This window comes from Suncus etruscus, chromosome 1, assembly GCF_024139225.1.
Source record: "Suncus etruscus isolate mSunEtr1 chromosome 1, mSunEtr1.pri.cur, whole genome shotgun sequence".
Lineage (NCBI taxonomy): Eukaryota > Metazoa > Chordata > Mammalia > Eulipotyphla > Soricidae > Suncus > Suncus etruscus.
This window is the reverse complement of record NC_064848.1, coordinates 151,815,312-151,828,988: the sequence shown is the minus strand read 5'-3', so window position 1 is coordinate 151,828,988 and position 13,677 is coordinate 151,815,312. Positions and strand designations below refer to the sequence as shown.

Genomic DNA, 13,677 nt, shown 5'->3' with positions numbered 1-13,677 from the left:
GAGCCAAGACAAGTTCAGAACTGGATGTCATTTCACCTATCTCTGAGTTGGATCAAGTGGTTAAAACCACTTGCTATTCCAGCTGGCCATCCAAGATACTGTGGTCCAGGTTTGCTTCACATCAGCACTGTTTCTTAATTTGGAAAAATCCTAGATTTTTTTCCCCCACAATTTGGGCTAAGTGTTACGATGATGAACATGAAATTCAATTTCAAAAAAGAAGAATTGTGAAGATACTGTAATCTTTACACTATTCTTGGTACGTTGCGCATCAAGAAAGTGGGATGGATTGTGCAGCATTGTAGGCTGTGAAAAACCCAATTCCCTTTTGCCCCACTCATCTTAACTGGGAATTTCTGGTAGAGAATAAACAATTCTTCTGAGATCATAACTCATTGACCAAAGATTATTGGCCTACTTTTTGTCTTAATTTTTTTCATTAGATTATAACATATGGCCTGAATTTAATTACTCCAAAATATGAAAATGTATCCCAATTTCTTATAGAGCTACATTTATACAAATAACCATTTTCCATGGAGAATCTAGTATAATATTCATGGATCCCTAAACTAGGACTGAGAGAACCTACAATCCCTTTACAGCACAGAGATATTTATGTCATAAGGGAACTGTGTTGACATGGGTTTTCTATTGATGATAACTTGATCCTCCCCCTCAGAAAAGAAACAAATGAACTTATGTGATATTTCAGACTACTTATTTTTCAATTGATTTTATTTATAAAATATAAATGATGATTAGATTTGTTTTGTTGTTGTTTTTGATTTGTTTCGGTGGTGCTCAGGGGTTACTCCTGGCTCTGCACTCAGGAATCACTCTGGCAGTGCTCGGAAGACCATATAGGATTCAGGGTTGAATCTGGGTCAGCTGCTTGTAAGGCAAGTGCCCTACCGCTGTACTCTCTGATCCTGATAATCATGTTTGACTTAAAACTAAATTTGTACAATATCGCCTTAACAAACCTAAATGTTGGTTATCAGTAATTGAACCATCTCCTATCTATCATCATCACAAGCCTCAACTTCCCTGTTCCCTTTGCTCAGCAACTTGTGCCCTCTCTGTGAATTGATTGCTGATCCCTGTCCTGCTTCTCTTTCTCCAAACCATTAATAGGGTGATACATATGAGTTTGACTATGCCTGATACAGCAATAGTAGATGAAGAAGTGGACGTGAAGGTACATTTGGAAACAGACCTGAATGAATGCATGGTGGTAAGTAGAAATCTGTGGAAGGGAACTAAAGAAACATCCCACTACTTCATTATGAGGACCGTTAGCTCAAACCCTTATTTTATTATTTTTAATCTTTATTTGCTTGTTTTTTGTTTGTTTGTTTTGGGGGCCACACCAACTATGCTCAGGGCTTCAGGTTCTGTGTTCAGGGAACACTTTGGCAGGGCTCAGAAGACCAAGTTAAATGCTGAAGATTTGAGACCCGGTATTCTGCTTGCAAGTCAAGCGTGTTGTCCCCTGGACAATCTCTCTGACCCTAATGTCTCATTTTAATATGACATGTTATAAGTAATCATAATTAAGAAGACATTCTCAGATTTTTTTAAGGTATCAGAGAAATTGTTGAAACTTGGGACAGACTAGTCAACTCATCTTCGATAAAGGAGCACAGGATCAGAGAGGTGTAGGATTGACTAAACAGGAAAGAGGAAAAAGGAGGAAACAGGAGATAGGAAGTAGAACTAGGGGGTGGGGGGAGAAACAAAGATAAACATTGGGAGCAAAATTATAGTAGTTTAGAGTTCCAGCATGTTGATTATAGGCTTGTGTAACTACCTTAACCCATGACCTGGTCTTTGACAATAATAAATAATAAATCACATGTATATTTCTGACATCAAATGGAATGAGATTAATCAGTCTTGCTTCAATTGTTCAGTCTTAAAAATGCTATTCAGGAAAACACACTGCTGAAAATAAGGCAACTAAAGGCAAGCATATAGTTCTTCAGAGAAACCCCAATACTTCAGTGTATTCTGAGTCCAATGCCAATGTGAGAATACTTGAATTCACTATGATATCTTGGGCCACAGGGCACCAGTGACCCAGACAAGTTCAGAAAACTGGCAATAAACCCAGTCTGGCTCCACAGCCCCTTTCACAACAACCATTCTGCCAGTCTGGGAGCTAAAATAATATGCGCTGATTCCATTCCAACATTCTGTGCTTCTCCTGGTGGTAAACTCATACCATTACTGTTCTGATGATTGGACCTGGCTTTAACCTTCTGCCCCAAGTAACAGTTTGTGGGCACTCAGCAGACAGTTCCAGTAGACCCTGGGTAGATAACTAATTAAGCCACCACACTTTAGCTGGACAAGTACCCAGAGTGAGTTCTCCTGGCTCTTGTAGAGTCATGGACCCCTGCCGTGTGGAAACCTAGGTTCACACAGTGAAATACCAACTTTTCAGAAAATTGTCTGACTTCAACTTCAAGTACTTACACACACACACACACACACACACACACACACACACACACACACACACACACACACACCTTCAGAAGTAAAACTTTTCCTATCCAGATTAGCCAATTCATGGTGAATAACTTCTCTCCCATCTCCTCTTCACCAGGTTAAAGCTCAACTAAGAAGCACTATTCCCACAGACACTTCTTTTAATGTGAAACAGACAGTCTGCCTTTGCCCTGATAACGCAAGAAACTTATATTGGAGCTTCACTGCTTCTGGTAAGTATTGGTGTATTTGAGGAAAAAAACTGCCCCTCAGAAGGAAAGCCCTTAAGAGAAACAAGACTGCTTCACGAACAGAGCCCAGAGATAGTAGGACAGTATGGGAGAACTGGAAAGCAAGGAAAAAGTCAATGAAACTGTGCCCACTTATGAGAAAAACTAATAGAGATTTATTTTTATTTTTAATAGAGAATTATTTTTATAATTCATGTATAGTTTAGGCAACATGATTACAACTGTGTTAATGTTTTGGTAAAACCTGATTAATGTTTACTGATGTTATTTTTATTACTGATTTTATTATAAATTTATGTATATATAATTTATAATGTAAATATATATTTATAACTTTTTTATTTTTATTATTATAGTTTGGGTGACATGATTACAACAGCATTAATGCTCATGCTTAAACAATGTTTTTTGATGTAGAAAGCTACTTCACTACATTACCTCATAGTATTAGTGAAACTGAATCTCAATAGGGTGGTGCCTGATGTTAAACCATCAGGTAGGGCACTAGTGTTTAAAGATTATCAAAATTATTTTTACTTTTATCTCTTTCAGAGTCCATGTATGTAATAGCTTATGTTGATGCTGTTTCTGAGACTGGCATCTGCCCTTATGATAGGGCAGTGAAACCAATTTGGGGAGCATCCAATAGTGCGGTACAAAAAATAACTGTAACTCAGTAGACTCCCTCTAACCCTCTAAATGGATTCCTGACCAGAGTGGCTCAAAAATAAACTTCTCATTGATGCTGGAAAGATGATACTGAGTATAAGTCTTCATCTTTGCATATGATCAACCCCATCTCAGCACCATATTTAGTCTCCTAAGCACCACCAGGTATAGCTCCTGAGCACCACTGTATGTAGCTCCCCAAACAAACAATAAATAATCAGATAAGTAAACTTCCCATGAGCTCTTCTGTGTTCTGGAGATTTCCCACCCAAAATGAATCCTAGAAGAACTCAAGAGTAGGAAGAATGTTCACCAAAGAGAGATAGTGAGTTCTCAATGCTCATTTGTAGGAAGAGGGAGGGAACAAATAAAGATGGAATCTGAAATGATAGGACAGCATGTAGAGAATTTGCATTTCATATGGCTGACTGGGTTCTATTCCCCAGTACCCCATATGGTTTCCCAAGCCAGCCAGGAGTAATTCCTGAGTAAAGAGCCAAAAGTAAGCCCTGAGTCCAGCAGGGTGTGAAAAAAAAAAAAAGAAACAAAAGGAAATATAGAAGAGGAGTTACTATCATAGAGAGAAATGTGGTGCCCTAAAATTTAGAGCAAATAAAGTACAGGAATGAGACTGGCCTTCTCCATTTCCCTTGATATATCACTGCCCATCCACTAGTGACTTCAGATTCCAGAAAAAAAGAATAGTTTGGTGTACAAAAGAGTTGGGAGAAGAGTAAATTTTCATTATTATTGTTTTTACTCCCTGCTAATCCCATGTCCTGATAAAAGCAACCACATATGGGGTTGAGCAATAAAACAGTGGGTAGGGCATTTGACTTGCACATGTCCAACTGGGGTTTGAACTCCGCATTCCATATGGTACCCCGAAAAACACTTCTAGAAATAATTCCTGAGTGCAGAGCCAGGGGTAATCTCTGAACACTATTGGGTGTGGCCCAACTCCTCCCTCAAGTCAAATAAAATAAAAGGAGGAAATCCTGTGGTCAACAGGCATGAAACCTGAGGATAATGTGCTAAGTGATGCTCATTCATAGAAAGACAGGTAATGGAGAACACCACTAACATATAATCTAAAAAGCTGAATTTAAGAATTAGAAAGTAGATAGTGGTGACCACAAGCTGGAGGAGAAGGAACTTGGGGGTTGATTGTCTTTGGTGCCTGCTTCTAGGTAAAATATGAATAAATTCTGGGTACCTAATACACAGTATATTAACTATACCAAAAAATACTAAATTTAGTGTGTGCAGGTTGCTCATAGACAAGATATTAAATTTTCTCACTATAAAAAATGATCCAGGGGCCGGAGAGATAGCACTGCGGTGTTTGCCTTGCAAGCAGCCGACCCAGGACCTAAGGTGGTTGGTTCGAATCCCAGTGTCCCATATGGTCCCCCGTGCCTGCCAGGAACTATTTCTGAGCAGATAACCAGGAGTAACCCCTGAGTACCACCGGGCGTGGCCCAAAAACCAAAAACCAAAAAAAAAAAAAAAAAAAGATCCGGTAAGCATATGCTTCCACATGGTATTTGGCTAACCCTGCCATGGAAGATGTAGACAATCATCCAATGAACATTTTATAATAAATAAGTGTCATATCAATGCAATATACTTATCAAATGCAATAGGTATAACTAGCAAAGTTAGTATGTGAAATATAATTGCAAGCTGACCTGAGACCATACTTACGAATACTATATCAGCGGCAACCACATGCACGCACACACACACAGACACAAACACACACACACACACATACACTCTGTCACTCTCTTTGTGTCTGTCTCTCAGACTCTCTCTCTCTCTCTCTTTCTCCTTCTACCTTATGTGACATTGCCTCAAAATTCCAACATTAGCATTTGAAGGCTGCAAATCTTGGGGCTGGAGAGATAGCACAAGGGAAGGGCACCTTGCACATGGATAAACTGGGCTCAATCCCTAGCAGCCTATATTGTTCCCAGGAGTAAGGTCTGAGCACTTCTGAATGTAGTCCAAAACCAAAATTAAATGATTAATGCAAATCTTGGGATCGGAGAGATAGCACAGTGGGAAGAATACTTGCTTTCATACAACCCACTCAGCTTTGAATGCTGGCAGTCAATACAGCCCCTTGATCACCACCAGGAATAATCCCTGAGTGCAGATTCAGGAGTAATCCCTGACAGCTCCAGGTGTGTTCCCCTCAAATATTGCAAATCTTAGTTTCTCCATAAATTCCCTTCAACGTTTTATCTCCTATGGTTGCTTTATCTTAAATAAAGTTAACATTCATAATTTCCTGGAGCAGTATTATTCAGGAAAATATAAATAAATAAAAATATTTTAATCTACATGAGCAGTTTGAATTTTCTAATATCTCTGTGTCTTTTCCCGCATTCCTTTTGTGGCTGTTATGGTAGTTCTGACAATGGGGTCACATTGTTCACTGAGGTGACACTGTTATTAGTCCTGCTGTTCCTACATACTGCAATTATATTTCTCATGGTTGACACACTCAAGTGGTGGCACCCACACACATATGGTTACAGTATGCTGAGATCACACACTCTGTGGTGGAGTGAGGGATTCTGTATGATAGAGTTGCCTGGATTGCACTCAGCATATGAGATAAAGCTGGGGTCACCTTGGCAACCTCAAATTTGTAAGGTAGGTGAGTTCATAGTAAACACTATTGCTGGTATGGCTTATCAAATGTCTTTATAGCACACTGAAGTACTTCCATTCTGGTGTAAAATAACAATATTCATTAATGGTGACACTGCCCCCGACAACATGTTTCTAATCCCTTAAACAGAAGAGTTTGATGAAGCAGGATAGCAACAGAGAAATAATACACCAATCAGTGAAGAACAGATTAATCAGTCGGCCTGCTTTTTCTCTCATGGCCTCTCTCTGCCATGTGCTCTCTCTGCCACCACTCAAATGCCAGAAATGCTCTCTCTTTTTTCTCAAGAACCAAGTCCACCAGGATGGGGGAAAGATACTATAATTCAGGTGGGCTTTCACATACCAAAAGAAGAGATTTAGGGGAAAAGGGAGTGGAGGAACAGCTTAGTTTTGGGAAGTTAGTCTTATCTCACTATTCCATTTTTTTCTGTTTGAAACAAACAAAACAATACGAAAAAAAGTTACAAAGCTTTTGCTCTACTTTTTTTCTGATACTCTGGAACCTCAGGTCAGAACTCAAAGTATTAAAGTTTAAATTGTATGCATCATCCTCAAGACAATCAGCCTTTTCCATATCTTTCCATATCTTACACATATCACAAAAGTTTTTATTTTTTTATTTAAACAACTTTATTACATACATGATTGTGTTTGGGTTTCAGTCTTGTAAAGAACACTACCCATCACCAGTGCAACATTCCCATCACCAATGTCCCAAATCTCCCTCCTCCCCACCCAACCCTTGCCTGTACTCTAGACAGGCTTTCTATTTCCCTTGTACATTCTCATTATTAGGATAGTTCAAAAAGTAGTTATTTCTCTAACTAAACTCATCCCTCTTTGCGGTGAGCTTCATGAGGTGAGCTGTAACTTCCAGCTCTTTTCTCTTTATCACAAAAGTTTTTCATAGACTTCTCTGAACATAAACATTAGAATCCTTCTGTAGATAGACTTATTGAAAATTCTTAAACATTCTTACACCAAGCACTGTAATATGAGTCTAGAACATCTGAGTTTCTTTTCATAAACTTCTCTAAAAAATCTTCCAAACAAACACACACACACACACACACACACACACACACACACATATATGTATAGTTTAAAAATAAGTTTGCTCAAACATTCTTTATTTTTTAAATAATATTTTATTTAAACACCTTGATTACAAACATGATTGTGGTTGGGTTTCAGTCATGTAAGAGGACACCCCCATCACCAGTGCAACATTCCCATCACCATTGTCCCACATATCCCCCCTCCCCACCTGCCCCGCCTGTACTCTTGGATCTGTGCTCAGAAATCGCTCCTGGCAGGCTCGAGGGACCATATGGAATGCCGGGATTCGAACCACCTTACCTCCATGTTATCTCTCCGGCCCCAGCCCTCCTCTCTTGTGTCTCTGAAAATTATTGCAAGAGTGTCTTTCATTTTTCTCAAAACCCATAGATGAGTGAGACCATTCTGCGTCTTTCTCTCTCTCTGACTTATTTCACTCAGCATAATAGATTCCGTGTACATCCATGTATAGGAAAATTTCATGACTTCATCTCTCCTGACGGCTGCATAATACTCCATTATATATATGTACCACAGTTTCTTTAGCTATTCATCTGTGGGAGGGCATCTTGGTTGTTTCCAGAGTCTTGCTATGGTAAATAGTGCTGCAATGAATATAGGTGTAAGAAAGGGACTTTTGTATTGTATTTTTGTGTTCCTCGGGTATATTTCTAGGAGTGGAATAGCTGGATCCTATGGGAGCTCAATTTTCAGTTTTTGGAGAAATCTTCATATCGCTTTCCATAAAGCTTGGACTAGACAGCATTCCCACAGCAGTGAATAAGAGTTCCTTTCTCTCCTCATCCCGGCCAGCACTGCTTCTTCTCATTCTTTGTGATGTGTGCCAATCTCTGTGGTGTGATGTGCTATACTTCATAGTTGTTTTGATTTGCATCTCCCTGATGATTAGTGATGTGGAGCATCTTTTCATGTGCCTTTGGCCATTTGTATTTCTTCTTTGTCAAAGTGTCCATTTCTTCTCCGCATTTTTTGATGGGGTTAGATGTTTTTTCTTGTAAAGTTCTGTCAGTGACTTGTATATTTTGAATATTAGCCCCTTGTCTGATGGGTATTGAGTGAATAGTTTCTCCCACTCAGTGGGTGGCTCTTGTATCCTGGGCACTGTTTCCTTTGAGGTGCAGAAGCTTCTCAGCTTAATATATTACCATCTGTTAATCTGCTCAAACATTCTTATAATTACCACTGTTAATAAGATTGAGATGAGACTAATAGCCTTAAACAAAGGTATTTCCCTTACTTCCTTTTTTCCTAATCTCTTCCTTTGGTAGATAATAATCTACCTGAATTACAGAACCTTCCCCAACCCTGCTTTTATTTGTTTTTAAAGAATAAAGAAAGAGAAGTTCTGGCTTTGGGCTGAGTTAGCTCATGCAGAGCTGCCATGAGGCAAAAAAGCATACTGAATCCTATGACTCCTGACTGGCATGATGTTATTTCTGCACTGCTCCCCTGCTTCATCAGAGCCGCCTGTCTAGGGGGTTAAAAACACGGTGGTCTTACAACCCATGCATTATTATTTTACATTCTGGTTTTTTATACTATGGCTTTTAAATTCATGAAGAAGTTTGCTGGTAAGTCGGCTTGGCCACATTTTTTAGTACTCATGTACCACTAGCAGTCAGTCGCTACTCCACTAGATATTACAGGTTATGTCCACTTTCTCAGAAAGCTAATGGAGCATTAGAAAAGGTTGCCTGCAAGCCACGATATAATTGATTACAGGAGCTCCTACAGCTCCTACCATCCTCACTACTCTTTGCTACTATAGTAAGTAATAGTTGACTTACTCTAAGAAGAGTGTTTCTGCTTAAATTTGCTCCTGATTGCTCCATTCCTTTCCTTAAGCAAGTTGTTCCTTGTACTGTAGTTCTTTCTGCCTTGATAGTTCTTATTAACTGAAATATTCCTTTCTACCCAAAAGTTCATTTGGGAATCTTGCTTAGGACTTGTGGAAAGTCTCTCAAAGAAATTTACTAGAACTGTCCAGTTAGAGAGACTAGGAAATGGAAATAGAAATAGAAGCGTATGTTCTCTTAGTCTAGTACATTCAGGTATTTTACTTGTGTTTTTAGAATACCATGAAAGAGGACCCTTTTTTTTAGCCCTAGTCTTGAAGAATGTCAGTCCTCAACAGTCTAATCCTTGATTTCCAGACCAAAAAAAAAAAAACAAAAAAACTTCCACTGAAGACATAATATCTGAGTTTTCCATAACTGCAGCTTAAATCAAAAGAATTACTTAGTAAAATAGAGAGTTATGAACTAATTTGGCTTACTATCCTTTTCCAGAAAAAAAAAGTCACTTGGTTTCCTAGTGGCTAAGGACTCTTAGTTTTTGCTCTTTATTCCTTTTCTTGTTCCTCTTGCTATTAACGTTGGACAATGGGGGTAAAAATGGTAAAAAAAAATAAAAAGTTTCATACAAATGGTATACACAGAAAACCTAATGAGATAAATATTTTGCAATGGACTTTAAAATATGTTGTTGAAATGCAATTTTTAAAATGGGGAGGGTGAGGCTGGAGCTATAGTACAGTGGGTAGGTTGTTTGCCTTGCAAATAGCTGGCTTGACTTTGATTGATGGCATCCCATATGGTTCCTTCAGCATGCCGGAAGTGATTTCTGGGTGCAGAACCAGAAGTAACCTCCAGGCACTGTTGGGTTTGTGACAATAAAACAAAAACAAAAAAGTTGGGAGGGGGATCTTTCATATATGAGAGTCTAGGTTTGATGCCTAAATCCAATATTTAACATAGGTGAGGGAACACAAAATTTTCAATCATCTAATAAGAGAGTGAAAACTTTTTGAGGAAAATGTTCTCTGACTCTCAAGTAACTGAATCCAGAGGACTACTAAAAGACCCAGAAATAATACATGATGGTATGGGTCAGTAATTAAACTCACTTGACACTGTACTAGTATCAAGGCATGAATGTGTAGGACTGATTTGATACTATGGAAAGATCCATTTCTTCATTCAGGCTGTTGCCAGAATCTACTAAGATCCCTACACCTCATAGCCACATCACCCCATACACGTTGCAACAAGAACTTGAACAAGGTCATTGCGTGTTGAATCCTTCTCAACTATCTCATGCCTCTACCTCTGTCCTCATTCCTCTTTCTCTCTCTCTCTCTCCCTCCCTCTACCCTCCCTCCATCTCTAATTATCTCCTTTCTCACTTTGCAACCAAAAATACTGCTCTTCTTTTAAGGAAATTAAATTGGGCACACTCAGAAAATCTTAAGGAACCCCACATATGCATAGCCATAACTTTATCTGCACAATTTCTGTTTTTGTGTATAGTGACATACTTTCAGGTATCTAGAATGATGACCTGGATATCTGGTGAAATTATACTTTGCCTAAATTTTAATTTTATAATACATAATTACCTGTGTAATTTATATATGTGCATTTATGTACAAATATAGATATGTAATTTATGTATGTCTACAGACAAGCACTAGTAGTTTTCAATGTTCAGATTTCCGCACAGTACATTTCTATCATCTCATACCTTTTCTTTGCTTTCAAGAAGTCAGATTTATCAGGTCAGTGCAGTCTAATGGTAAGACTCACTGAAGAGCAGGAGACTCTGGTCACTCCTTAAATTTACACATATAAATATAAACATATATTTATAAATTAGAGTTTAACATAAATTTACCTAGTACTCAGGTAGTGAAAAAGTTCCAGAGGAAGACAGTAAGACAAGACCATATTCTTGGTGCAAATAATACTCTACATTTTTTTTTGTTTGTTTTGTTTTGTTTTTACTGTTCTTTGGTATCTGTGTTGTTCTCTGAGACAGAAAACAATCAGGGAATCCACTGTTGACCCATCTGTGATAGGATTTTTTTTTTTTTTTTTTTTTTTTTTTTTTTTTTTTTTTTTTTTGGTTTTTGGGCCACACCCGTTTGATGCTCAGGGGTTACTTCCTGGCTTACCTCCAGCGCCACCTACCCGGCCCCTGTGATAGGATTTTTAATTCATTTAATTGACTTCACATTACCTCAGTCTTGCCATTGTACACATAACTGTTCTAAATACTAGAAACTTTGCATGGATGCTTGATACCTAAAAGAAGAAAACCCCAGAACCACAACTAAGGGTGTGGCCTTTGGTGCACCACGTCTATAAATGTGGAGGAACTGCAACTGGCAGGCATTGCCACTAAATGTGCCAGGAAGTAAAGTTGCTAGAGGTAACTCAGCCACACAAAGCAATATTCTTCCTTTAGGTTACAACTGGCTCTGCACTTGGGATCATAGAACTATACTGAGTGATCAAATAAATCAGAAGATCTGCACAGCAGGAATATTCATCTGAGGGAAAAAAATGAGAACAATAAGTTTTCTCATTCTAGATACCTAAAGTAAATGCAAAGATTCTAGAACCTGGAATCTAGAACCTGGAATGAAAATAGAGGTATCTTTACAGTGATAAAGACTAAAGACAAAGAGAGGTCCATGATAACTCATGGAAATGTACTAATGATCCTGTCACATTGACTTTTAGGAATATTTGCTGTGCCTGAGCATGGATACCATAACTAGTTATAAATGATGTAGGGAATATAGGATGACTTCCTCCTTCCTTCTGTGACTTCTTTACTACTAGTGTAGGGAAGCAGAATAAGGAGCCCCCAGACTCTCATCCTAGCCCTGAGAGCATGTTACTAATATGAAAATCAGAAATTTTTTGTTATAATTTGAAGAGGAATCTTGCTCATTCTTTCCAAAAAGTAGCTCTTGATTTCACTGACCTTTTGTATTTTCTTTAAAAACTTTTTGTTTTGTACTTTATTTATATATGTTCTAAGTTTCATCTTTTCCCTCATCTATACTTTGGATTTTGTTTGCTGGTGTTTTTCTAGTAACTAAAGTTGTATAGTTAGGTTATTTAATTGGTTCTTTTTTGGTTTCATTTTGAGAGCTTGCTCTGCTATGAACTTCCCCACCTTGGCAAAGCTTTTGTTGTGCCTCATATATTCTGGTAACTTGTGACTTATTCTCAATAGTAGTCTCCTGGAATCTTATATCTTTGATTTCCTCTTTGACCCACTGGCTATTTAGTAGTATGCTATTCAATTTTGAAATGTTTGACCTTGCCCCCTGCCTGCTTCTTTTCAGACATTTTACATCTCTCTTCCTATTATTTCCCCCTTTTGACATTGTGAGTTTCACTACTGTTAATGAAAGGGTATGTATCATACATATCATTTTAGCCCCTTTTAGCACTCAGTTTTATCCAGAGTGATCAGTTCCAACTTTTATTGTCAGAGTGGTCCCCTCTCTACCCTAACTGCACTTGCTACTCTTTGTGGCAAACTTTCTACTATAGGCTGGTCCTCCTGACCCTCATCTTTATTGTCTCTGGATATTATTATCATAATACATTTAATTTTTCTTATATTCCACAAATTATTGAGATTATTCTATCTCTATTTATCTCCCCCTGACTCATTTTTCTTAGCATAGTACTATTCACATCCATTTGTATTAAACAAATTCCATAACTTCATTTTTCCTAATTGCTGCATCATATTCCATTGTGTTGTTGTACCACATTTTCTTTTGCCACTCATCTGTTCTTGGGCCCTTGGGTTGTTTCCAGATTCTGGCTATTTATTGTGATAAACATAGGCATGCAGAGAGCTTTATTACCTGGTATTTTTGGGTTCCTACAGTATAGTCCTAGGAGTGGTATTGTAGGATCATATGGAAGATCAATTTCTAGTTTTTAATGAATATACATATTTTATTCAAAAAGGCTGGACCAGTCTATATTTACATCAGCAGAGAATAAAAGTCCCTTCCTCCCTGCATATGTACCAGCACTGTTTGTTCTTGTTCTTTGTGATGTGTGCCAGTCTCTGTGGTGAGAGATATCTCAGTGTTGTTTTGATCTGTATCTTCCTAGTAAGTCCTAGTACAGAGCATTTTTACATGATCCTTTTGGCCATATGCATTTCTTCTTTGAGAAAATATATGTTCATTTTCTCTCCATTTTTGGATGAGGTTAGATGTTTTCTTCTTGCTAAGTTTTATCAGTATCAAGAATATCTTAGATATTAGCTCCTTATCTTATGGGTATTGGGTGAATAGTTTCTCCCATTCCCTGGTTGACCTTTGAAACCTAATCCCTTTTTATCTGAAGTGCTGAAATCTCAGTTTAATGTAGTCCCATTTGTTTATCTCTACTTCCATTGTGTGGACATTGTCATTTCCTCCTTGAAGATGCCTCTAGTTTCAATGTCAATGAATGTTTTTCTTAAATTTTCTACTGTATACTTTATAGTTCCAGGACTGATATAAGGGTCTTTAATCCATTTTATTTGACCTTTGTTCATGGTGTAAAGAGGTCTGAGTTTTTGTTTTTGCATGTAGTTGACAGATTCTTCCCAGCACCGCTTTCCTTGTTCCACTTTGTATTTCTTGCATTTTCATCAAAGACTAATTGATCATAAATCTGTGTACCCAGCTATAATT

General features: G+C 38.0%; 1 protein-coding gene across 1 annotated transcript; it reads left to right on the top strand.

The window, feature by feature from the left end:
• The first annotated feature begins 1,159 nt into the window (after positions 1-1,159).
• LOC126025028 (prolactin-inducible protein homolog) lies at positions 1,160-3,427 on the top strand. Its single transcript, XM_049785262.1, has 3 exons — positions 1,160-1,237; positions 2,615-2,729; positions 3,300-3,427. The coding sequence occupies exons 1-3, from the start codon at positions 1,160-1,162 to the stop codon at positions 3,425-3,427; spliced, it is 321 nt and encodes a 106-aa protein (XP_049641219.1).
• The last annotated feature ends 10,250 nt before the right edge of the window (positions 3,428-13,677 follow it).

Coding starts and splice junctions, on each gene's coding strand:
- LOC126025028 (XM_049785262.1), top strand. CDS start 1,160: ATGCCTGATACAGCAATAGTAGATGAAGAAGTGGACGTGAAGGTACAT. Junction 1,238..2,614: donor ACCTGAATGAATGCATGGTG/GTAAGTAGAAAT, acceptor CCTCTTCACCAG/GTTAAAGCTCAACTAAGAAG. Junction 2,730..3,299: donor TTGGAGCTTCACTGCTTCTG/GTAAGTATTGGT, acceptor TATCTCTTTCAG/AGTCCATGTATGTAATAGCT.